The 26,843-nt window shown below is 39.2% G+C and overlaps 1 protein-coding gene across 1 annotated transcript; it reads right to left on the minus strand.

The window, feature by feature from the left end:
* Positions 1-1,292: 1,292 nt before the first annotated feature.
* Positions 1,293-25,667, minus strand: anpepla (alanyl (membrane) aminopeptidase-like a). The gene is made up of 19 exons (XM_079802246.1): positions 24,988-25,667; positions 23,645-23,787; positions 20,145-20,284; positions 19,892-20,018; positions 19,620-19,774; positions 19,413-19,526; positions 15,843-15,986; positions 15,682-15,747; positions 15,511-15,576; positions 15,221-15,402; positions 14,914-15,121; positions 14,784-14,839; positions 14,540-14,687; positions 14,313-14,404; positions 11,167-11,277; positions 4,934-5,101; positions 4,497-4,637; positions 3,827-3,893; positions 1,293-1,702 (listed from the first exon to the last, which is right to left on the minus strand). The coding sequence occupies exons 1-19, from the start codon at positions 25,587-25,589 to the stop codon at positions 1,550-1,552; spliced, it is 2,883 nt and encodes a 960-aa protein (XP_079658372.1). The 5' UTR covers positions 25,590-25,667; the 3' UTR covers positions 1,293-1,549.
* Positions 25,668-26,843: the final 1,176 nt, after the last annotated feature.

Below are 26,843 nucleotides of genomic sequence, written 5' to 3' on the forward strand. Positions count from 1 at the left end.
CTTGAGTCCCTAATGACACAAAGAATTAACCACATTCATTTACTTACAGAATCAAGAAGTCCTGTATTGCTTTGATGTGCTGTTACATCTTGTCCCATGTTATTGGTGGTGATTCCACTGTACCTTTTTAACTAGTATGTGCAAAATAAGTATTTTTCCCATTAATTTCCTCCATAGAATTAAAAGCAACATAAACACTCCCACGCTGATTTTCATATTATTATGAGGACACTCTATAGACATAATTGTACAAACTGTATATTCCTCTAACCTTAAACCTATCCCACAACGTTGGGTTTACCAAGCACACACACACACACACACTGGGTTTTCATGTTTTATGGGGACTTTCCATAAACTTAATGATTTTTATACTGTACAAACGGTGTATATTCTATTCCCTAAACACAACCCTCACAGAAAACCTTCTGCAGTTTTACATTTTCAAAAAACATAATTTCATTTGATTTATAAGCGGTTTTCCTCATGTAGACCCAAAATGTCCCACACTGTCAAAAAAAAAAAAAAAAAAGACTGGTATTATTATACTTGTGGGGACATTTGGTCCCCATAATGTAGGGTTTAATAAGCACACACACGTTCGGTTTTCATGTTTTATGGGGACTTTCCATAAACATAATGATTTTTATACTGTACAAACTGTATATTCTATCCCCTAACCCTAAACACAACCTTCACAGAAAACCTTCTGCAGTTTTACATTTTCAAAAAACATAATTTAATTTGATTTATAAGCGGGTTTCCTCATTTGTAGACCAAAAATATCACCAACTGTCAAAAAAAAGGAAAAAAGACTGGTATTATTATACTTGTGGGGACATTTGGTCTCCATAATGTAGGGTTTACCAAGCACACACACGTTGGGTTTTCATGTTTTATGGGGACTTTCCATAAACATAATGATTTTTATACTGTACAAACTGTATATTCTATCCCCTAACCCTAAACACAACCTTCACAGAAAAACTCTTTACATTTTTAAATAATTTAATTTGATTTATAAGCAGACCAAAAAAATGTCCCCACAAGGACAAGGATTTTGGATATTGACATCTTTGTGGGGACATTACACCACCCATAACACACCAGGAACACACACACACACACACACACACACACACACACACACACACACACACACACACACACACACACACACACACACACACACACACACACACACACACACACACACACACACACACACACACACACACACACACACACAGATTTGAAGTTGACATTCACAGTACAATATAACACTAGAGATTGTGATCATAGATATATTTGATGTTTATTGCAAAATATTTAAATGCATACAAATATATACATTATTTGAGTGAAGGAAGACTTACTTCAGAATTATAAAATACCACAAAATATTTTAATTATCTAATTTATTCAAAGGCACATGCGAGCAGATAATCAGACTTAATTGTCTCTATTAATTTTCACAATATATATTGTAAAAGAGTCAAATATGAAATATTGTATACAAATATATAGAATATTCATAATGTGACTGCATTTAGACTGACTGTTCAATCAGCCAATTCATCACTTGTGCTTTGTTTTCAGATTTCCATTTAATGTTGGCTTTAGTCATCTCAATGGCCTTTTCTATTGCATATGTGCGAAAACGAAAAACACCAGCTTCAATGTCCTCTTTGAATTGTTGTAACTGATTTGCCAAAGAAACAGAAGGAGAAAAAGAGATAAATACTTCCGGCAAGTCACGTGTTAAGTCTACTACACATCTCAAAAAAGAAAAATAGAATACAGCATAACAACAGAACATTAATTTTAAGTATACATTTAAATATCATATAGACACTTCTGTTCAAAAGTTTGGGGTCAGTTTTTTTAATTAACATTAGAAATAATTTGAAATTAAAAAACGATGCATTAAAGGGTTAGTTCACCCAAACATGAAAATTAGCCCCTGATTTACTCACCCTCCAGTCATCCTAGGTGTATATGACATTCTTCTTTCAGAAGAATCGGAGTTATATTAAAAATGTCCTGGCTCTTCCCAGCTTTATAATGGCAGTAAACGTTGTTTCATTTTTGAAGTCCATAAAAGTGCATCTATCCATCATATAACTGCTCCAGACGGCTCCGAGGGGTTAATAAAGGCCTTCTGAAGTGATGCGTTTGTGTAAGAAAAATATCCATATTTAAAAGTTTCTAGACTAAAATAACTAACTTCCGGCGGACCGCCGTATGCATCGATTTACGGCGAAAGAGTAACCCTTTACCCTTGAACCCTTGACGCATGCGTATTGACGAACGCAGAAGCGCAGAGGATAGGGTGACCACCCGTCCCTCTTTGCGTTGTACCGCACAGCATTTTCACCCCTTGTCCTGCATGTCGCATATTGAGAAAATGTCCTGCATTTTCATTAGTCTGTTGATTTTTAATGATCATATTGAGAAAACATGCATGCGTTCTTTTGCCTTTTTAAGAAAGCATTTTATTTATTACTTTTGCGGCATCATTTTTCACCTATATTTACCAGCGCTTCGTCAGAAGTAACATCCCGCCCTACACAAATACAACAGCCGTTTTTTAAATCATATCCAATGGTTGAAAAGAAAGGCGTAAACACGGTCACTAGTAGGTTGTGACGGCTGTCAATCAAAATGTGGAGCGGTGATTCGTTCCATATGTTCCCTGTCAGAAAACGAATGGATAGTTCTGTATATAAATTAATATATAAGATCAACTAATTTCATGTTGTTTTTATGTTTTATTTGTTTCATTATTTATTTAGTTGGATTTTAGTTGTACTTGGTCAGAACTGTTTCAAAAATAGTTATCTGCATCATGCCTGCTGCCTTTGGGCTCAGTGATGTTGAATTTAAGATTATACAACAGTTTCAGGTTGTGTTGGTAAAATGTCCCACATTGTCCCACACAAACTTAATAATTGTCCCACATTTGGTTTGTTTGATGGTGGTCACCCTAGCAGAGGATAGAGCAAAACAAAACACCAGCCATGAATTAGAAGTCTAAAACGAGAATTTTAAAGAGAAACGGTGGAGGATTTTGATATAAGAGAAGAGGGGCTTGAGTTTGTTGCCCAGCACTATCCACGAGAGGCGTCAAAGCTTGCGAAAGAGTAACCCCTGTACATCGCGTCAGGGGTTACTCTTTTGTCGTAAGTCGACTTGCGAACCGCAAGCTAGTTATTTTAGTCTATAGAGTTTTAAATATGGATATTTTTCCTTACACAAACACGCCACTTTGTTTCAGAAGGTCTTTATTAACCCCGGAGCCTTGTGGAGCAGTTATATGATGGATAGATGCACTTTTATGGACTTTAAAAACGAAACAACAATTCACTGCCATTATAAAGCTTGGAAGAGCCAGGACATTTTTAATATAACTCCGATTCTTCTGAAAGAAGAATGTCATATACACCTGGGATGACTTGAGGGCGAGTAAATCATGGGCTAATTTAAATTTTTGTGTAAACTAATCCATTAAATTCGATCAAATAATTTATTTTATATTTTTCTAAATACATTTTTAAAAAAAATCAAATAAATGTTCATTTGAACTTTCTACTAATCAAAGAATCACAGGAATACATTACATTTAAAAAATATATTAGAATAGAAAGTTCATATTATTTTAAATGGTAATATTTCACAATATTGATGTTTTTTCAGTATTTTTGATCAAATAAATTAGTAAGCATTACATTAAATATTCATACCAACCATAAACGTTTGAACGGTAGTAATATTTGTTTTGTATTTGACCCATCCCAAAGCAGCCTCTTATTCAAATCACACAAACCTGTTGCAGTTCAAATTTTGTAGAAAACTTTGTTGTGATGCCCTGAATCAGACCTCCAAATAAGGGTCTTGCATAGAGATAACATAACAGAAAAAGTCAGTAGAGAGTATAAATAATTAGGGATGTAACAATATATTGTGTCACAATATATCGCAATACAAAAATGCAACAATATGTATCGGGGATAGTGACAATCTGTATTGAGTACAGTTCACCCAAAATAAAAATTACAGTGTGAGAAAAAAGTCACGTTCACAGAGTTTTAATGTCAGCACTATTAAACTACTTATAATGTTAAATATAATGTAAAATAATGCAATGGGGTAATACTTGTGTTTTCAGTAAAAAGTGACCTGAATTATTTTAAATCTAGTCAGTGTGCAAGCATATTCGTCAAAAAAAAATCTGTATTTTCAGCTTCAGAATCATGAATTTTTTTTTTTTACCAGGTCCAAGCCTATTAATTTCCACCCCCAATGTAATACCAAATTTAGCATTTTAATCAACATTTAAATTAAATTAAATTTACATTTTACCATATGTCTTGGAGTATCGCAATAATATCGTATCGTGAGGTCAGTATCGTGATATGTATCGAATGACATGAGGGTATTGTTACACCCCTATAAATAATACATGTTTTGCTTAAAGAAGGAAACGCACTACTTACTCTTTAATTAGATATTCCCAGTTGTCTCTGACAAAGTTCCAAGCCACCTGCTGTCCTATTACATTGCCCCCAACATACACAAAGACATTGACAACGTCCTGCTTCCTGATCAGGTTGGGATTTAGTGTGTATTGCAGGTACCTTTATATAAATACAAAAGGCAATTCAATGAGTACATATTACATATTACATGTTACATATTACATGTAAATATATCTAAGTTGACTTGAAACTTTTATAACAAATTCATTAAAATAAACACGTCTTTTTAGCATACATACTATGTTGTTCAAAATTGTTTAAAAAAACATTTGATCAATTTGATCAATGCAACTTTGCTGTGTAAAAGTACTTTCTTTTTCCCATATAAAAAAAAATCTTACTGACCCCAAACAACAATAGTGTATGTTCTCGTATGCAGTTTATATAGGGCTCACCTTGTTAACAGCCAGGTCTCTTTAGTGCATGATAGACCAAATAACAGTTTCTCTGTCTCTGCAGCAAAAGTACTGTTCTTGAACATCTTCCATCCAAAATTCCACTCCTCTTCACCACCAGCAGCGATGGCATTACAGTACACAGTTTTCTTCAGATTTTGGGGAATTCTTGAATGAAAAAAATTTATAAAACTGAAATTAACTAAACAGAACGTCTCGGTTACGTATGTAACCCTCGTTCCCTGAAGGAGGGAACGGAGACGTACGTCGGAACTGACCGACGAATTGGGATCTGATCTCAGAGACCAATCTACTTCGAGTGTGTTAAAAACGAGCCAATGGAGATTGGCATGCGATCCACGCATTCCACGCTCCACCCCGCGGTGCGGGTATAAATAAGGAATGGAATGCTTGATCATTGCTTTTTTCTGCTGAGGAGCCGAACTAGTGACTCGGCCCCCTAGCGGAAGCGCAGCACCTGGCGATGGGACGTACGTCTCCGTTCCCTCCTTCAGGGAACGAGGGTTACATACGTAACCGAGACGTTCCCTTTCAGTCGGTCACGTTCGACGTACGTCGGAACTGACCGACGAATTGGGATCCCTACCAAAACGCCAGGGTGCTTGCCCTTCCAGCGTCCTGCATGAGAGCACTGGACCGTCTTAGATGGTACGGAAGTCAGGGCTCCAAGCAGGGAGGTCAGTCACTGCTGTTTCTGCAAGACCCACCCAGTGTGACTATTGGATAACGCTGGGAAAGCGTGCCCGTCTCGGGAGATGGTACGCTGCGGAGCCACGTCCTTCAGTGGAAGGATTGGTGGCAGAATACACATAAGGACTAACCTGGCAGGGTAGTGCAACATATGGCAGTCTCTGGGGTGGTTCCAACCTGGTTCCAGGGGGGAAAGAACACGCCCAGAGACGACAGAGCGGGCTCTGTCAAGGGAAAGACACAGGGCTAGCCGAGTAGGGTAGCTGGTACCGTGGAAGAATACACATATGGGGTAGCCGTGAGGGGACCGCTACATATGGAACCCAGCCTACACACACGTTTCACAAGAATACGGGTTCAGGCCTGGCGTCAGACAGCCGCAACGTCTGGCACCGCAGGGGTGACGGAGGAGCTCGACAGGGTTAGCCGTTTCCGGGGAACACAACTGGAGACAATAGACGCACGTATCCGGCCTAGAGGGCGGGAGTGGCGTTGCAAGCCGACACTTAGAATGGGCACTTAGCGCTACTGGCCACTGGGGGCGAGGATGCGGGAAGAGACCGGCTCTACACGGAGGCTATAGAATCTAGTGAACGTGTTAGGTGTCGCCCAGCCCGCAGCTCTACATATATCTGTCAGGGAGGCGCCTTGAGCCAGCGCCCAGGAAGAAGCAACACTCCTTGTTGAGTGTGCTCGCAACCTGAATGGGCAAGGCACGTCTTGGGACTGGTAAGCCAAGACGATAGCATCCACTATCCAGTGGGCTAACCTCTGCTTGGAGACAGTCTTTCCCTTCTGCTGGCCTCCGTAACAGACGAAGAGTTGCTCTGAGGTCCGAAAGCTTTGAGTCCGGCGAAGGCAGCGCTTGCTCTGCGCAACTCGCGAGCTCTGACTCTGAAAAAATGTGTTTACCTGCTGAGTGTCTCGATCACGCGCCCACTAAACAGCCTTCCGAAGCCCGTGAGAAGTGTTCGAGTTCAGCACTGAGGTCTCCGGTACTGAATCTCTCTGTGATTTGATTTAATTTAAATCCAGTTAATAAACAACACTAACGTGCAAATCAGCTGAGCCGATTCAAAATACTTTTCAAACAACAATTCGCATTTCGAATTTATCATGGATTTACTGTGGTAACACCTGTAACCGTGGTAATTTGTCAGAAATGTAGGTTAATATCTAATTTTATTTCATTTGTAATGTAGACATGTATTAAATGAGTAATAAAGGCCAAATTGCAGACAATTTTTTTGTCATAAACTTGCAGTTTTGTGCATTTGTAATTATGTCTACAGACTAAATACCATTATATATATATATATAATGTATTTATTACTTTTTGCCTTGTGTGCACTGCAACAAATGCTGTCATTTAGTATTTTTGTCCTGTTTCTAGTTTAAATATATCTAAAAATTATTAAATCAAGATGTTACGAGATAAGTTAAATGACATTAGATATTTTTTCTTGTTTTCTGGAAAATAAAATTTAATTGAAGTGAGTTTTTGTTTAAAACAAGCAAATATATCTGCCAATGGGGTAAGAAAAATAATGTTTCTGTTTGGAATCTTTAAGGAAGATTTTGGAAGATTATTTTTCTAATCCATTGGCAGATAATTTAGTTTGTTTCAAGCAAAAACTCAATTCATTTTTATTTTTCCCCCCAGGAAACAAGAAAAAATATGTAATTTTCTAGTAAATGTAATAATCTTAGTAAAAGCATCTTGGTTTAATAACTTTTTGATATTTGGACTGAAAAAAGACAGAAATACCAAGTCAGAAAAGCATGTTTTGTAGTGTGGTTTTACCTGTGGTGATCTAAATAGAACTCTATTCTTATTTAAATGTAATAATTGCTCTAACTCCGTAATAATATAAAAATTTTACCCATTAAAACTTTTTGGTTGATGAAAGTTTTACAGATATTGTTAAATATCTATCTATCTATCTATCTATCTATCTATCTATCTATCTATCTATCTATCTATCTATCTATCTATCTATCTATCTATCTATCTATCTATCTATCTATCTATCTATCTATCTATCTATCTATCTATCTATCTATCTATCTATCTATCTATCTATCTATCTATCTATCTATCTATCTATCTATCTATCTATCTATCTATCTATCTATCTATCTATCTATCTATCTATCTATCTATCTATCTATATATATATATATATATATATATATATATATAATAGAAAAGGGACCGGCCCCCGGGTATGTCCACAACATCGAATCCGGCCCCCTTTAAAAAAAGTTTGGACACCCCTGCTCTTGATGGAGGCCAATGCCGTCAGAAGCACTGTCTTCATTGACAGGATTTTAAGCTCCACAGACTGCAAAGGCTCAAAGGGAGGGCTCTGAAGTGCTCTGAGCACTAGAGCCAAGTCCCAAGAGGGTAACGAGTTTGGATGTGGAGGATTTAGCCTCCTCGCACCTCTGAGGAACCTGACGATTAGGTTGTGCTTTCCCAAGGACTTACCTTCGACTGCGTCGTGATACGCCGCTATTGCTGCGACGTACACTCTGAGGGTGGAGGGAGACAGCCTTCGCTCCAGCCCGTCTTGCAGGAAAGAAAGCACAACGCTAACCGAACACCTTCGGGGGTCTTCCCGGTGGGAAGAGCACCATTCAACGAACAGGTTCCACTTCAAAGCGTAGAGGCGCCTCGTAGAGGGGGCTCTAGCAGAAGAGATGGTGTCCACCACTGCCTGTGGTAGACCACCTAGAACCTCCGCGTCCCGTCCAGGGACCAGACATGGAGTTTCCAGAGGTCTGGACGCGGGTGCCATAGAGTGCCCCGTCCCTGAAAAAGAAGGTCCCTCCTCAGGGGAACCGGCCAAGGAGGGGCTGTCGCGAGGAGAGTTAGTTCTGGGAACCAGGTCCGGTTGGGCCAGTAGGGCGCAACTAACAAGACCTGCTCCTCGTCCTCCCTGACCTTGCACAGGGTCTGTGCAAGAAGGCTCACTGGGGGAAACGCATATTTGCGCAGGTCCCGGGGCCAGCTGTGCGCCAGTGCATCCGTGCCGAGGGTGCCCCCGGTCAGGGAATAGTACTACTGGCAATGGGTCGAGTCCGGAGAGGCAAACAGGTCTACCTGTGCGGCTCCGAAGAGGTCCCATATCAGCTGGACTGCCTGGGGATGGAGTCGCCACTCCCCCGGAGTTGTCGACTGGCGAGAGAGCTCGTCGGCTGTCTGGTTCAGCGCACCTGGGATGTGAATGGCACGAAGCGACCTCAGATGCTTCTGACTCCAAAGGAGGAGGTGGCGGACGAGTTGGAACATGCAACGGGAGCGTAGACCACCCTGACGGTTGATGTACGCAACGGCCGCAGTGCTGTCCGTACGGACCAGTACATGCTTGCCACGTAGTGGCCCCTTGAGGCAGCGCAGTGCCAAGTGTACCGCTAACAACTTGAGGCAATTGATATGCCAATGCAATTGAGGTCCCGTCCACAGACCTGAAACTGCAGACGTACCCGGGGTGGTGCAGCGAGGGGGAATAGACAGACCCGACTCGGGAGGCCCGGAGGCGGCCCGGAGTGTGGTCTGCATATTCCAGGGTGGGGCAGAGTGTGGGTGAGAAGGCCCGGGGGCATTCTCGGTGCCCACACTGCTGCCCCCTGGCGAGGGGGAGAGGGGAGGAAAGGAGTGGCAAGGCCAGGGGGCATCGTACACCGCCAACCTGGCCCTCTTGGGGCCCAGGGAAAATAGAAACTGCTCTTTTATTGAGAATATGGGTACCGCTGGACTCCGGAGAGCCAGCAGTGAGGTCCGTCGCCGCACGCAGTTCCTGCATAACGCCCTGGTCGGAACTACCCTCGTGCAATTCCTTTAGCGCTTTGGCCTGGTGGACCTGCAGGAGCGCCATGGCATGCAGAGATGATGCGGCTTCTCCACAGGTGGTGTAAGCCCTGCCCGTCAGACCGGACAAGAACTTACACGCCCGGGAGGGGAGACGCGGGGCACCCCGCCAGTCCGCAGCTGTCTTGGGACACAGCTGCATCGCCACAGACCGCTCGACTGGGGGGATTCCCACGTAGCCCTTAGCCGCACCACCATCGAGGGATAATGAGTCAGTCGACCGTGAGCGAGCGTTGTAAGGCGCTACCCACGACTTTGTGATCTCCTGATGCACTTCCGGGAAGAAAGGAACCGGGACGGGGCGCTGAGAACCTGCATGGGCCGTCCCGAGAAACCAATCGTCCAACCGCGAGGGTTCGGGACACGGTGGAGGGTTCCACTCGAGCCCGACACTCGCGGCGGCCCGGGAAAGCATAGCCGTAAGCTCTGGGTCGGACTCGGGCAACGCTGTCACACCCGAAGGGGGCAGCGCAGCTGAATCTTCATCCTCAGAGCCCATTAGCTCATCCCCCTGATGCTGCAACCGACATCATGTCCTCAGCCGGAGCCCCAAAAGAAATGACTGGAACCCCCCTCGGGGGGCCAGCGCGCTCTTCCGAAAGCTCCACCTGCGCAGCGGAGGGGGGAGGGGCCCGAAGAGCCATTTGACCCGTCGGGGAAGCCCTCACAGTAACCCTCAGGTCCCCACCAAGGCCATCAGCCAAAGTAGCAGCCCTCTGCTTTGCAGCAGGAGGACCACTAGATCGGTGGATGCGCAATGGTGCTCCACCTCTTTCGAGGTATTGGAGTCTGGACCGTAAAATTGCGATGGTCATGTTCCCGCAGTGGGAACATGAGTCATTCACGAACGCTGCCTCAGCGAGCGTGACCGTCAACCGGGGACAGAAATCGACCGCATCCAGAAACACACGGTCAAACCGTGTTGCTCTTTTAGAAAGGAAACCGCTCTTTTATGTGCTGAAGCACTCAGGGAGATGACCGCGGCACCACACAGTATGAAGGGTGCAAGCCTGTGTGTGCACTCTAAACGGAAACGCCCAGCGAACCAACACTTGATTCCACTTCCTTATTTATACCCGCTCCGCCCCGCGGTGCGGGTATAAATAAGGAAGTGGAATGCTTGATCATTGCTTTCTACTTCGGAGCCGAACAGCGAACGTGGATCGCATGCCAATCTCCATTGGTTCGTTTTTAATACACTCGAAGTAGATTGGTCTCTGAGATCAGATCCCAATTCGTCGGTCAGTTCCGACGTACGTCGAACGTGACCGACCGAAAGGGAACCAAACCAGTAAAAGCTAAAGTGATCTGACTTGAATTGAAGTGATCAATACTTGAATTAACAGAACTAGAAAAGACTGAACTGTGACTTGAATTAAATGAAATTAAGTAAAATAAATGGCGTGAATAGACCTAGAAAGAGCAGAACTAGCTACAGAGTTCAGAGTAGAACTGAATTGAACTAACTCCCATGAACAGAATGAAAAGAACAAATTAGTGAACTTAAATTGGCTTGAACTGAATTCTGACTGTAACTGAACTGAATTGAATCTCTGAACTGAGCTAAATTCAAGTGAATTAGCAGAATCAGCTCTGAACTGGCATGAACTAAATTCAGATTTCGGGCTGAGAGAAGTGGTTGTCATACGGGTTACTGTCAGGCTTCTTCATCCATTGACTGTACCACATCCTAGTGAGCTCTGAACAGCCTTTCACTCCAGTTTTGCAGGCCATTGAAATAGCATTCAGTTGGTTGTATCTACAAACAGAATTCACACAATCAGACAATATTTCAGTAACCTCCATCCCTAATATTTATGCAGAAACAGAAGTGATACAAGCGGTGTCCCAGTTCAGAGGCTGCATCTTTTGAAGGACGTGGACTTCAAAAGCCACGCATTTGAAGGCTGCTAAGTGCTGGGCAAATTAACTTAACGTTTTTTTTTTTTTCATTAAACTTAACGACTTATATAGTGATGACCGATTTCAAAACAATGCATCATGAAGCTTCGAAGCGTTATGAATCAGTGAGTCGAATCATGATTCGGATCGCGTGTCAAACCGCCAACTGCTGAAATCACTTGACTTTGGTGATCCAAACCGATGAATCGACTCACTGATTCATAACGCTTCGAAGCTTCATGATGCAGTGTTTTGAAATCGGTCATCACTAAATAAGTGGTTATTTCGGGGGTTTTTGCACACAAAAACTATTCTCATCGCTTCATAAAGCTATTGGAGAACCACTATAGTGAGATGGACTTTGTAACAACGTCTTTAGTACCTTTTATAGGTCTTGAGAGTGTAAAGTGCATTGTGCCAATGGAGGCCTTTCTGAGCCATCGGATTTCAACTAAAATATCTTCAATTGTGTTCCGAAGATGAACGGAGGTCTTATGGGTGTCGAACGACATGAGGGTAAAGTAATTAATGACAGAATTTTCATTTTTGGGTGAACTAACCCTTTAAATAACATCTTAAATGAACGTGAGAAAACGAGATGCGTGTCAGCTCCGCGTCATGTTCGGCAGCGGCCGATCTTAAAGTGACAGCAGCACTGATGATGTCTGTCATTTATGTTCATCAAAGAACCAAGGTAACAGAGAAAAGATGATTGATCTATATTTAATTTATTATTCATGCAGTTAAGAAAGATGTTTGATAACTATTACATTTCTGTATATGTCTAACAGGGAAGGCCACAGGTAAATATAACATTTATTATAATGGGTTTATGTAAAGATTGTTTTAAGTTCACTTAAATTAAAAGTAGTTTTTTTTTAAGCCTAATACATGTTGAAATTGGTAGCTTCCACTTATACTGAAATGTAACGTCATTAATGTTTCATAGAGACATTAGTATCAGTGATACTGGCCTTCATTCATAAAAAGATGCCATTACAAGACATATTTAAAATATGCTGTCTTTAAATTGTTTCTACATTAATTTGGAGAGTAACTGAAATTATTACAATATCAAAATATAAAAAACTCCCAAAATATAAAAAACTTGGGATTAATTACAGAAAACAATGCGATTAATTAGTAAAAAAAATTAATCGATTCCCAGCACTAATATATATATATATATATATATACAGTATATATATATTTATAAATATATATATTTTTTTTAGATATATACCGCATATTTTGCCGCATTTGAAGGAGCCTTAGATTTGGAATAGCATTTGTCACGCCACTGTGATGCAAGCAGCCTTCGAAGGATGCAGTCTGTGAATTGGGACAAAGCTTTAAACTCTCATATTTTATGTAACCTAGAGAGGAGACTTTAAAGGGGTCATTTCATATTTTCAAAACATTTTTTTTTTTGCACTCCACGTCCACTTATAGTACCAGTAAAGGTTTTGGACCAGCAACAACCCTTAGAATTAAACAAGCTGTTTTTTTGCAGTTGTGTCTACAGTATATGATTTTTATGTAAGCATCCTCTGCATCCAAAATTAACAGTGGGTTTGCACAAGCGTTGACAGATTTCCGCGCATTTTATTCATATTTACCATACTGTTTTTGTTATAGTAAATATTTCCTCATTACCTCAATGTGGTCATGTTAATGTTTAAATACGAGTGGTTATGTTTTCTTGTGGTCTGTCTGACGTCAATACAGAAGGAGTTGCTTAGTTTCAAAAAAGTTCCTTTTTTACTGAGGAGGACGTTTTTATAGTATCGTTTAATCGGTTGTGTCATCATTGTTTAATTCGGGGAGTCCAAACTCAGTCCTGGATGGCTGCTGTCCGGCAGAGTTTAGCTCCAAACATGTCTTAAAGGGACAGTTCACCCAAAAATGAAAATGTTTTCATCACTTAGGCTACTCATCCTCAAGTTGTTTCAAACCTGTATGAGTTTCTTTCTTCTGTTAAAAACAAAATATATTTTAAAGAATGTTGGTAATCAAACAGCTGATGGTAGCCATTAACTTCCATAGTAGGGGAAAAAAATACTACGGTAAATGGCTACCGTCAACTGTCTGTTACCAACCATCTTTAAAATAAAAAAAACAGAAGAAAGAAACTCCTACAGGTTTGAAACAACTTGAGGATGAGTAAGTGATGACAACATTTTCATTTTTGGGCGAACTATCCCATTAACACACCTGCCTAGAAGCTTCTTGTATGCCTAGTAGGGATGTGCCTGAAGCCTAATTCCAAATTCGGAAAGGCATGCCCCAAAAGAAACATGGTTAAGCTTGCCGCAGTAGTCGGTTACATTGCAATACACCAGATTTCACTTATAAGGAGGATTACTGACAGAACGATGTCAGAGGATTTGGTGTGCAACAGATCCTGAGCGTCCTTGACAAATATCTTATCTTCCATGCTGGAGACGGCGGTTCAGAGTAGAACCAGACAGAGGGGATCTGCACTTCGAATTGTTCTCGGAAATAGTTGACCATCTGATCTGAGTATCTTTGGAATACTCATTTCAACATACTATGATTTTGGACTCACCAATTCTAATTTCGAATAATATTTAGGACAGATAGTATACAAAATTTGAATAGCTGGTTCAGGTGTGTTTAATTGGGGTTGGAGCAGAACTCTACAGGACAGTGGCCCTTCAGGAGCACAATTGGACACCCCTGGTTTAACACTTTTATCTCTTTATTTAAGATCGTTATGTCCTGTTGTTTGAACAATTAGATTTCTTATGATGTGACCCCTTTAAAATTCTTGTGTGTGAATAGTTAAAGTTATAACTGATAGGGCTATATGTCTTGTGTTACCAAAGTAATATTTAGAATAGACTGTGAAAGAGGGAATCTTGTATTTACTGGTCCATGTATCTTGGGGGTTTCCGAGTCCAGTTTGATGTGATGACTCTGAAGTGATCAAAAAGAGGTTGCACCTTTGTCCGCAGGTAAGCCTGGAGTGTTTTAAAGTAATAGATACATAAATAGATACGGGTACTTTACATTTCTAAATGAACATTCTCTGACTCTGGGTATTGGCAATGATTAAAAATGTAGAATGCATGTATATAAATATTTATAAAATATACCTGCAACGGTCCATAAACTTCTGATCGGTCAAACATAAGGAAAAAGTACTCCATATGTTTTATGGTAGCTTCCCATGGTATGTACTCCTTCTCCTTAGAGAGATACTTGGTTGTTCTCAGAGCCAGAGTTATGTTGATTATCTCGGCCCTTTGAATGATCAGATTCAGGGGATGAATTATTTTATTATTTTTGAGCAAATTAATTATGTCAATCGATTAAATGTCTTTGGAGCAGAGATCTTACTTCACCAAATTAAATGCATCATCGATGAGCTGGCCCCTGTTAAGAACCGAAATAACCTGCGTGTAAAGAGGGTAATATGTATATTAAATGTAATGAGATACATAATTAAATGTAATAATGAGATACTCACTTTATGATCTGAAGTCAGTTGTGTAAGAAGACGTTCCCAGTTGTGGGAATCATAATTAACCCTGTAGTATCCCATGACATTCAGGTTGGCCAATACCCAGTCAGTATCTGTCTTCATGGGTTCATATGAATCAGTTTTATTTAGCAGCCAGAGCTGACCCATGTTCCTGCCACTCTTCATCCATGTGACTGGCACAAACCATTCGTAACTGCAATTATTTTTGAAGATACACACAATATACTTTAAAACAAGTTCTGAAACAATAGGACATGCCTCTGCTCTGAACTAATGTTGTCAGGGTACATACTTGTAGTCAGATGGCACGATGCTGTGTACTTCTGCCTCTGGGTCTGTCAGGAAGTGCTGCTGAGAAATACTTCCTGTTTGAGTGTCAATAGTTACTACAGGGAAACCCATCTGAAGAATCCAGCGATTCATTATTTGATCTACTGTGTCTGGTAGCTGGATGCTTGAATCTGCGTCTACAACCTAAAAAATGATTTTACACAAATCAAATTATAATAAAAATGATGTCTGAAAATTAAACTTACTTACACTAATATTTAAGGAATCCATTGCATCAATTTTGTAACTTACTTCCTGCATTTTTTTCCAAAGATCTGTGTACACAGTGTTGTTGTACGCATACTCATTCAAGTAGTTCTGTGGAAATAATGTACAAGTGTTATTCTGAGAAAAATCACACAGTCGAACTAATGCATCATAAAAGCTCAAACTTTAGAATATCAGTCGATTTAATATACATACATGAATTCCTTTAACAAAGACAGGCTCTGACAGAAACTCGGACAGCATTCTCAGTATTGCAGCCCCCTGCAACGACAAAGTTTTTTCGTTACTCGTTAAGTAAAAACATTGCAATATAACACCACTTAATACTAGTGTTATTTCAAGCACATGATGGAAACCTTGCTATACGTGATGACATCAAATAGCCCATAGATATGACCCGGTTTGATGATTTCATCCTCTCGTGAAGTCAGCGGGTGTGAGTTAACATGAGCGTCGGCTTCAAATGCCTTCTGTACCTCCAGCAGCACCATCAGATCTTTCTGAGAGAGAGAGAGAATAAAGACAGCTAACTTTTTTATCTTCATACATATATTCATTCATTATGTATTTTAACAAATTATCTTATTGAAAGTACTTTTAAAGTGTTAACAGTAGCTTCTCTGAAGATCTCTAGCCTGTATACTGCAAAAACCTCTTAACTTTGCTCAAGAATATGAATTATGTTATGTGACATTCAACCCGTAGGTCACGCATATAGGCTGCTAATCATCTGGTAAATAGACTATTATCAATTCCTATTTCCGTTAAGTGAAGACTTTGAAACGTTTTGGCCGTTCATTTACACAAGAATTTTCTGAAAACGATACACAGATCGTCTCTGTGTAAACCATAATAAACAAAAAAACGAATTTATGAAAACGGGGACGTCATGCACATGCGTATTACATGTTCAGTCTATAGACGGTTTCAACCATAGATATCCATAATAAAGGCTAGATGTCTTACGGCGGAGTCTCTACCGTCATCACCGGCGGCCATCTTGTCACAGGCAGGGCTCTGTGGTACCTGATGATCTGCATGAACACAAATACTCTTATCTCACTGAAATCTTGACGGATTTACAAATGGTTTGGTTTCTTATAAACGTTATTAATGTGGCTATAATTATGGATGCTTGAACAAATTATGAATAATTTTTCATAAGTATGCGGTGTCATAACTACATCTCTGACGTTTATAACAAACCAAACAGTTTGAAAATCAGTAGAAAATTTTGCATGTTATAGTTATTTAAAAAGTGTAAGCACCTATGAAAACAATGTTACGAGTGAGCGAGCTGCCTGTGACAAGATGGCCGCAAGGTTCGGACGTCGACCTCCATTGGCCAGCAGCGCGCACGAGACATCTAGCCTTTATTATGGATATCTATGGTTTCAACGGCAACAACATAAACAAACGTTACTGCGCATGCACGCTTTTGTGGCCCAAACTTAACTTCTGGTAGTCGTCCGCAAAGAATCAACAACAACAGAGGCTGCGTTATCTTTTCTATCATCTTTCATTTTAATTGGGCAGCATTATCTTAATTTACATGTTTTTATTGTGTCAGCATGTTTATAATAAATAATCTCCCATTTCTGTCTGCAATATAGAGTGGGGGAAACGCCCCCCTTAAAGGGTTAGTTCACCCAAAAATGAAAATTCTGTCAGCAGGGGCGCAGCTAAGGGGGGGAAAGTTAGGATGATTCTAAGGGCCCACACACTTTTGGGGCCCCCAGAGATCGGTTTTATTAGTAGTAACAGTACTAGTAGTAATGTATTATAAATGTATAATCTACCAAAGAGTTACAAATATAAAAAAATGATGGCATTTCCGGCAAAATCCAGCAAAATGCTCCACTCATGAACCGCTCTCTCTCACCGGGAAAACTACGTTCACTCAAATCCCACTTTGGGATTTGCAATTGTTGCAGCCATTAAGGTATTTATTTTTATATTTATGTTTAAATATTATAATGTTGTTTTTTTATGTCTATGTTGTCGATGTGTCTATCTATGTCGATTTTGAAAAGTGAACAGCATGAGATAGGACACATGAATGGAGTTGATCAGACATGATTGTGACCACTTCATTAAGTTTTGTTTTGTATAAATTGTATCTTCATTTTAATCAATGTTTCATCAGCCAATTGGGGCATTCTGAGTTGAGCGAGCAGAGCTTAATTGGTCAGTATTATTAAATTGCAGACAAAGATTTTGGATAGCTAGGTTGGTGTGGTAGAGGGCCCAACATCAAATTCTTTCATAGGGCCCAAAATTGCTAGTGGCGCCCCTGCCCGTCAGACCTCCGTTCATCTTCGGAACAGAAATGAAGATTTTTTAGTTGAAATCTGATGGCTCTGAAAGGCCAATGGAGGCCTTTCAGAGCCATCAGATTTCAACTAAAATATCTTAATTTCTGTTCCGAAGATGAACGGAGGTCTGACGGGTGTGGAACGACATGAGGGTAAGTAATTAATGACAGAATTTTCATTTTTGGGTGAACTAACCCTTTAAAGGGTTAGTTCACCCAAAAATGTAAATTCATACATTAATTACTCACCCTCATGTCGACCCCAACCCGTAAGACCGTAGAGAAGAAGAAAAATATCTTAAATTGTGTTCCGAAGATGAACGAAGGTCTTAGAGGTTTGGAACGACATGAGGGAGAGTAATAATGACAGAATAAAATTTTTTGGGTGAACTAACCCTTTAAGGACCGTGTAATAACATAAGATTAATGTTGGGAAAGTTAACTTGTAGATAAAGTACCTTGTACTTAGATAAAGTAGATTGATTGTATATGAATGCATCACAAAAAAATCCTGTGCTCTATTGCCATTAATAGAGGACAAAGCGAAAGTTGTTTTGCACTCTGTGATAAAGGCACATTTAAATATTTTGCGGGAAACATAAAAATCCAATCAGTTATCCAGATGGCGACCACTTGATGTGAACAAATGTAAACTCGCCGTGTCCTGACTGACTGATGATAATGGTGATCACATGTTAATGCCAAGTGTAAACGCAGCCAGAATAAGTTACCTCTAGAGTAGATAATTTCTGATAACAAGCAAAATAAATAGCAAGTAAATTACATTAGACATACAGTCTAAATTACATTAGACGCTGCTCTCGTATGACTGGATATTTATAAGGCATTTAAGGCTTTTTGGTGAGTCGTACACACTGTTTTTGCGCTGGTGTCATATTCTCTCTGCTTGATCGTTAATATTTATATCATGTTATCAAAGAATAGTACGTCAAAATGTGTTTCTACTGAGTAGTGCGCCATACTATCCCCTTGCCAGACCGATAAACAAACACAGACCGGAAGTTAAAGTTGAAGTTTGCGGCTCCTTTGTTTCAGTACATTTTCAAGGCCCTAAACATGGCATGGAACAAATCAAACTTTTGATTGGTTGCGTTACATGGTTGTGTCAGTCAAATGTCCTCTTGGGCTGTCCTTAACCAATGAAAGCTGCGTAGCCAGACCTTCTGCTGTCAGTCTGAAGGTCTGGCTACGCGAGACTAGGCACAAAGTGACCTCGCCAACTACTGGGCTGACATTCATAATACAGCGTTTTTAGATGTGGATCCGTGTGAAGGGGGTCGTTTTGACAATGTTGTTGTCTGTACATCAAAAACGCAGAGGAAAGACTTTTCCGTTTTTTGGTACATTGTTTTCGTTTGAACGTACCATTTGGGTTTACTGGTCATCTGACCCGGATGGAAAGCAACAAAAAACAACCAATGCCAGTCTGAAATGTAATTTGTGTAAAGGTTAGATCTTAAGATGCATTACAGAGTTTATAATAAAGTCAAATCGGGTCTTTTGATACCTCCTGTTTTGGTATTGTGTTACTATTTTGTGAGCATAAAAATTATCTTCATAAACTTGGTGAATATAGTGAATACAAACTTACAATATTCCAGGTGGGCTCAGCATAATCAGCTCCAAAATATGACATGTAACTCGCAAAGCCTTCGTTGAGCCACAGGTCGTTCCACCATCTCATGGTCACAAGGTTCCCAAACCACTAAATTAATTTATTATCAACGGTAAAATTAATTAGATAATTCAAGTAGTTAAAAAAGACAATTATTAGAAACATACCACATAGTCCACATACCATGTGTGCAAGTTCATGTGTGATAACAATGGCCACCCATTCTTTATCTTCAATAGAGGACACTTTAGGATCGTAGAAAAGAGTTGCTTCTCGGTATGTGACCAGACCCCAGTTTTCCATTGCTCCAGCAGCGAAATTAGGCAGTGCGATTTGGTCTAGGGATAGAAAATTAATAGTCTGACTGCCCCCCCCCCCAATGCCCTCCCAGGGTTTATGTATGTAACAGATTGAGACACAAAGTTTGGAAAGAACTTGCTTGTTTAAACTCTCACCTGATTTGGATAGGGGGTATTTGATGTTGAAATAGTTTTCGAAATACTTCAAAACAGGGAATGTCACGTTAAGGGCGTAATCTCCCTGTCCATTCTCAATGGCTTCTCTACGTCCCCAGATTCTGACCTAAGGATTTTTAATGCATTTGGTGGAAAAATACATGACGTAATTATTAATTGAATACACATTTTGTCTGCATTTGAAAGATTTGTATAAAAGGAAAGAAGAGAGCAGGAGAGTGAGAATATCTACCAAAACATTGGCCTCTTGTGGGGATTGTATGTTGATAAATTCACTGACGACGAAGGCCAACAGATATGTCGACATTTTTGGAGTTGGCTCAAATCTGGTCTGTAAAACCTCTTGATTATCTATGGTGATGCTTTTAGTGCCTAGAAACATGAGTGTAGAATTCAAATGTCTACAGATAAATCCATGCAATACCATTCAAAGGTTTGTGTTTTTTTTTTCAAGAAGTCTCTTATGCTCACCTATCAGCCTGCATTTATTTGATCCAAAATACAGGACAATTATGAAATGATAATACAATTTACAATGTGCACAAGAAACATTTCATATTATTATCAGTGTTGAAAATAGGGGTGTCGCAATATACCGGTATTGCCGATAATCATGATATTCAAAAGCATGAAATATCGACATTGTGTTAATTTAGGATGTGACGATATACCGGTATTGGTGATAACCACAATATTTAAAATGAATAGGACTCTTATGATAACATGACACGTAAATACTCCAGTGTCCCGAGTCCGACTGGAGGCCGTGTTTTATTTTGTTTTTCTCTCCCAGTCTTCCGGCCACAATAACCACGGTGAGAAAAATCTAATATCGTGACAGCCCTAGTTGAAAACGTTTCTTGCTATGGAGAGTTTGACAGACGTCAGTCACCGAGCACCGCAACCGAAACATCAGCCACCCTTTACAGTTCCTCCTAAACCAAAACAATGAGCTTATGCTGCTTCATGCCATAACTAATGTCATTTGGAAGAGATGAAAACCCATGACATTATACTTGGAGTGGATCGTGACTTGAATTTATGCGTTTCAATGGCAACACTATTAACGCCGAAATGAATCTGCAGCAATCAGGTGGTACAGGTCAGTGCTCTTTAAGTTGTCCATGTTCATTATTATTGTAAAGTTATGTGCTTTGAGACATGAGGTAGTTTAACATCGTCTCTCATGATGCTTTGTTCCCTGCTGTGCGCGTTCATGTTTTGAAGGAGGCGTGGCTTTGGAGACGTTCTGAATGGAGGGTGGGATCTTATGCTTTCAAAGCTAGCTATAGACCTTATTTTCAGAGCAGCGCCATGACAGGGACGAAAGCGAGGCTGTGAGAGATAGACTTACATGGCATCCGCTACGTAAAGCTCCTAGATTACTTACAGTTTTCCACAGTTCATACTGTCTGGAGATTTTTGTGTACTGAAATTTCTCTGAAAGATAGTTTCATCTGCAGAACAATCCAAAAACACATTAAATAACAGTGCAACCCATGTCTACAATTATGTCTATCCCTCACAGCCTCATTTTCATACCTGTCATGGCACTGCTCTAAATAAGGTCTATAGCTAGCTTTGAAAGCATAAGATCCCACCCTACCTTTAAAACAGCTATTAATATTTTTACTTGATACATTTTTGTTAGCTTTCTTTGATGAATAGAACGTTCAAAAGAACAGCATTTATTTGAAATAGATTTTTTTTGTCATATTAAAAATGTCTTTACTGTCTTTTTTGATCAATTTAATGCATCATTACTAGGGGTGTAGCGGTACACAAAACTGCCGGTTCGGTACGTACCTCGGTTTTGAGGTTACGGGTTCGGTACAGCAGTTTTACAAAATTGCTTTTTATTTAAACAGTGTTTTACTGAAAAAATGGTGTCTGTCCTTAAATAAATTCAATTATAACTAAAAGTTTATTCAAGATAATCCTGTAAACTATATAGGGAGCCCTTACTTGCACATTACTATAATATTAAAATTTAACAACAGAGCCCAAACTATTAGCCTAAATTCAGTTGCTATTTATTTTTAGATAATAATAAACACTCAAATAACACATGCAAACATGTAAACTTCACATAAGGCAGTTTTTGCATTAACTTCTAAACCTAATTATAAAATTATGTTTTTTTCTCCAATTCGTTGTTGAAATATAATCATTTATACACAGTGTCTGTCATTTTCATGACAGATTTATTTAAACATACATAAAATAATCAAGACATCACTAACAGGTTAAAATTAGTGAAGTTCCAAACATAATTTAGGGAGGAGCGAGCCCATCTAATCTTCCAATCAGCAGCCAACAGCCAGAGTATATAAACAGCTGCTTACCTCTCCTATGTCTCAGATGTTCCAGCATCCCACCACCTCCCCAAACTCCACTTTTATCTTAGGTACCTTGCCCTACATAATCATTTATTCACTATGGGGGTATATCAGAGATCGAGTTGAAACTGCTTCATCGAGCCCTTCATCAGTAGACAGCAAGCCAAATAAGCTTAACCTAAATATCTTAAGATTATATGGGCAAACAAATTTGTTAAATATAGGCTAATATAGTGCATATATTTAGTAAAAGAGTTCATTTCTCTAGTGAACTAACAGCCTGTGGACTGTGATGCTACATGACATTGTTTACAAGCTGTTTTAATACTGATGTCTTTCCGCGGTTGAAACACAGATTGAGCGATTATATGATACGTTTCAGTAAGTTGTATTGTATCCTCAACATACCTTAAGATATGAATTCATGTTTATTCTTTAGGAAGAGATGATCGCGTTCACTCGCGCGCCGCCGCTTGAACTGATGCGCCTATGAATTTCGTGATAAAATGGACTGAATACTTAATATGTTCGTGTTGGAACTCGGATTGAAGTGTGTTCTGCGCGTAAAATAAGCCTACTGTTAACTGTTAAAGATTGCATTCGGAACCGTTCGATACACACGTGCATCTGAAAGCCCGCGAAACGGTTCTGTATGAATATGTGTACCGTTACACCCCTATTCATTACTGATCCAGATGAATAATTTATCGTGATGTATATATTTTTAAAAATCTTACTGACCCCAAGCAGCTATAGAAAAAGAAAAAAAACATTGAAAAAATTGTTTGGAATTTTAAATGTAAATCTTGTCAGTGCTTATATAACACTGTTGCTGGGAAAAATATGGTAAAGTGTCAATAAGTGCTTAAAGAGCAGGTTATAAGCACACAAACAATCAAGGCTACCATTATACAACTTTGGAAAAACTTCAATCAAGCTAAATTGGTAAGGTCTAAACTTATAAAGTCTTTCAGATTGGCAATATGTCTTCAACTGCAAAAGACTTGTGAGCTCAGAATCTCTGATTGATATCTCTGTCTTACTGTAAAGTCCATGTAGATCCTGTGGTTTAAGCCCACAATTTTTTTATTAAATTAATGTATTTTCACAAGATATGCATCCAATTGAATCTAGAAGCATATGCGTAATGTCATAAATTATATGAATTTCATAATTTATATGATATTTATTTCCGAAAGATATTTTAATTGTGAAAATTGTTTAATTAGTGTCTCATTCAACACAATCAAGCCCTCAAGCATATGCAAATGGTCTATGGAAAATGTTATATTTATAGATATATTGTCAAATATTTTCTAGGATTATTAATAGAAAACACTATCATGCCCTCATTAGGGTACCCATTACACTTGTCATTGATGTGCGCACTAACCCAGATCCATGCCATTAGAGAGGGCCACAGTTCCAGGAGGATGTAGGAGAGTCAGATGGAACACAGCCTTCATTGACGGCTCATCAAAGCAGGGGAAAGTCCTCCGGGCTTCAGTGGGCTGCATTTGAGTAGTGGCAACAACTCTGCCAAAATGAAAGTTGTCTTAGTTAAGTGTGTAAGAACTAGCTGTGTGATTTAAATAGTCTTCACAAATGTCTTGTTCAATATTGCAATTCAAGGGGATTCATAGGAAAACATCTCGTTATTCAATAACTACAGTATGAAAATATACAGCAGTGACTTGTGGTTCATGATCTATTTTAACCTTTTGTGGTACAGCGTTTTAATAAATTAATTTCTACTAATTTCTTTATTCAGATTTTTTTTTTTTATAAATTGCACTATGGGAATTAAAAGTCAAATGACATTAAAAGTCAAATGACATTAAAAGTCAAATGTTTTTAAGTCAAATTACATTTGAATGTTACCTGTTGAAGTGCTCCAGGAATTGCTCTATTAACCTAATTTCTAAACAAATCTTCTCAAAGGGGATTCTTTTTGCAGCATCTTTGATACGTAAATTAGATATCAACTTTGTCTGACATAGTTTTTCTATCAATTTAGAAAATATGGTAACTCTGTACCACTATGGAAAAATATGTTGCAATATGGCAATGCTACAGTGGAATTGCAGTAATGTATTTCCCCATGGGATTTTTTTTTATTTATAGATGCAATATAATTGCAGTTATTTGTTTATTTAAAGTGTTTATTGTAGTACAGTTGTGGTTATGTATAAGTAACAAAGTTATTTATTCCGTTTGTTTTACGGATAAAGCGAAGAGTGCAGGGTTAGCTCTTCATGATGAGAGTGAGGAAGAGTTAGCCATTTCGAAATTTAAATGATAGGGATCTACTTATTTTTGGTTTCCATGCGTCCCAAGTATGTAAATCTATACATTTTCAAAAATAAATGTGCATTTAAATAGAAAAGAAATCATTATTTTATAGAAAATAAATTATATTTTTTTGACTGTTTTCCATTTTGGTACAATGTTGCCAACAATGTTGGTAACGTTTCCCTAAGTACCCCCAATTTTGTATGATTGAAGCCATTTCGTGTGATAAAAATGTATTTAAAAAACGTAATAAAAATATTTAATGGTTAGAACATAATGCATACCATAGAGGGTTAAACTTGTTTAAAATGATTAAGTAGTAAGTAATGAATTAATTAGTATAAGTATACTTTAATGCTGATTACAAATGCGTTTAAAATGCAAACATTTCAATCTCTTCTTACCAAAGTAATTTCAATAGTAATTGTAGCCTACACGTCTTACTTTTTCACGCCATTTTCTACGTATTCGATTCTGTAAAATCCTTCTAGGTCATCTGATAGCTCTCCACGGAATTCCGTGTAAAGCCAATAGGATTTTCCAACTTGTAGATTTCCTTTCAGTTGAATCACCATAAACTCTGTTTCTGTTTGAAACCAGGTTTTCTGTATGGCCGGAGCGCTTGTCCCTCCCAAACCCGTCAGTTTTGCATGGTGCATCTCCGTCGTCAAGGTGAAGTTCAGTTCACTGGAATGAATAATGATCAGGTCGGTCTCCTTCACGCACTTGAATGCCACTCCAGATACCCCAGTGAAAATGTACATGCCCTGCTCGTCCGTCACCAAACGGGGCCACATCGTCAAATTGTAGTACTCAGGACGAAGGGTGTCGGGCAGTCTGTACTTGTCCCAGGGGTCGTTTGATGGTGCTGAGGTGCTGGGTTGTGTGGTCGTCACCACATGGGTCTCGTCTGTGCCATTTAGCTCGTTTTTCCGTTTCTCTTTAGTGTAGACCACTGATAAAGCAAGGATGGTGAGCACGGCCCCAATGCTCAGCCCAAGTAGTACATACCCTATGGGCTTACTGATATAAAAGCCTTTTCCCATGACTGCAGAGTTAGAATGAAGTCTCACGAGATGTTGCGAGGAAAGATACAGGAGTCTAGGACAGGATCAAGTGTATCTGGACAGTCTTGAAGTGTGTGTGATTAAATAGTGCTGACTGTGATGAATCATGCTGTGGTTGCTTTACCACTTCTGTGGAAAATAGTTACTCAAGCTCAAATGTTAGCATAGTTCCCCTTTTAAAAAACAAATCAAAACAATGGCAAATATGTTTTGGTTGTTTGCATTTGACTTGACTTTGCATGTGACTATTGTTATTGCCAAGTTAAACTGGGTTGTAAGGCTTTTTAGGGATCGCTTGAGGGTTATTGCATTACTGTTGAAATGGCTTTGAGCCTGTTCCAAGTTAATATTTGAAATATTATGAGCAGCCTCATGGCTTTCATTTTACATGTGGTTATGATTGTGGATGACATGAAAATGATCCAGCGGAGGTCAACAAGCATGCTTTATTTTAAGGTTACATGCTAATGTGTCATTGTATGTTCATACGGACAAGAGGAATGCACACAAAAAACATACAGATCCAGTCATCCAGCTCGAAATAATGATGATGATCTCAAAAAGTTTCCACAACTTGATTATTTATTCAAGAGAAAGGGAGAAAAACAGATGTGACATAAAAATGCCTTAGACGTACGTCTACTACCGCGCCCATTGTTGCAATTGAGATTGTTGAGATAGTTCCCACTCATTACACTGAGTTTCAGCTCCTCCGCTCTGGCAGTCGGTTTGTGACCCCTAGGTGGAGAACTAGACAACATAGGAATACTTTTGTACCTGCTAAATAAAAATAGCAGGGGATGATGGGTGTGTAGAGGCACATTGTCATGACCCTTTTCTGAGAAGCTTTTTTTGGATATTTTGTAATATTTCATGTTTATTGTATGTTTCAATGTTTTATGGATTGCTGAATCTCCTGTCTGCACAACAAATGTACCTTCCAGTACTAATAAAGACACCTTGACCATTCAACAAATGTGCCTATCAAAATTGCATTTATTTAGTCATAAATACTGCAAAAATGTAATGTATTCCTGTGATGCAAAGCTGAATTTCCAGCATCATTACCCCAGTGTTACATAATCTTTCAGAAATCATTCATATACGCTGATTTGATGCCAAATAAACATTTCTTATTATTATCAATATTGAAACGGTTGTGCTACTTAATATTTTTTTGTGGAAAACATGTTTTTTTTTCAGGATACTTTAATGAACAGAAAAACCAAACGA

Source organism: Gobio gobio, assembly GCF_949357685.1.
Source record: "Gobio gobio genome assembly, chromosome: 2".
Classification (NCBI taxonomy): Eukaryota; Metazoa; Chordata; class Actinopteri; order Cypriniformes; family Gobionidae; genus Gobio; species Gobio gobio.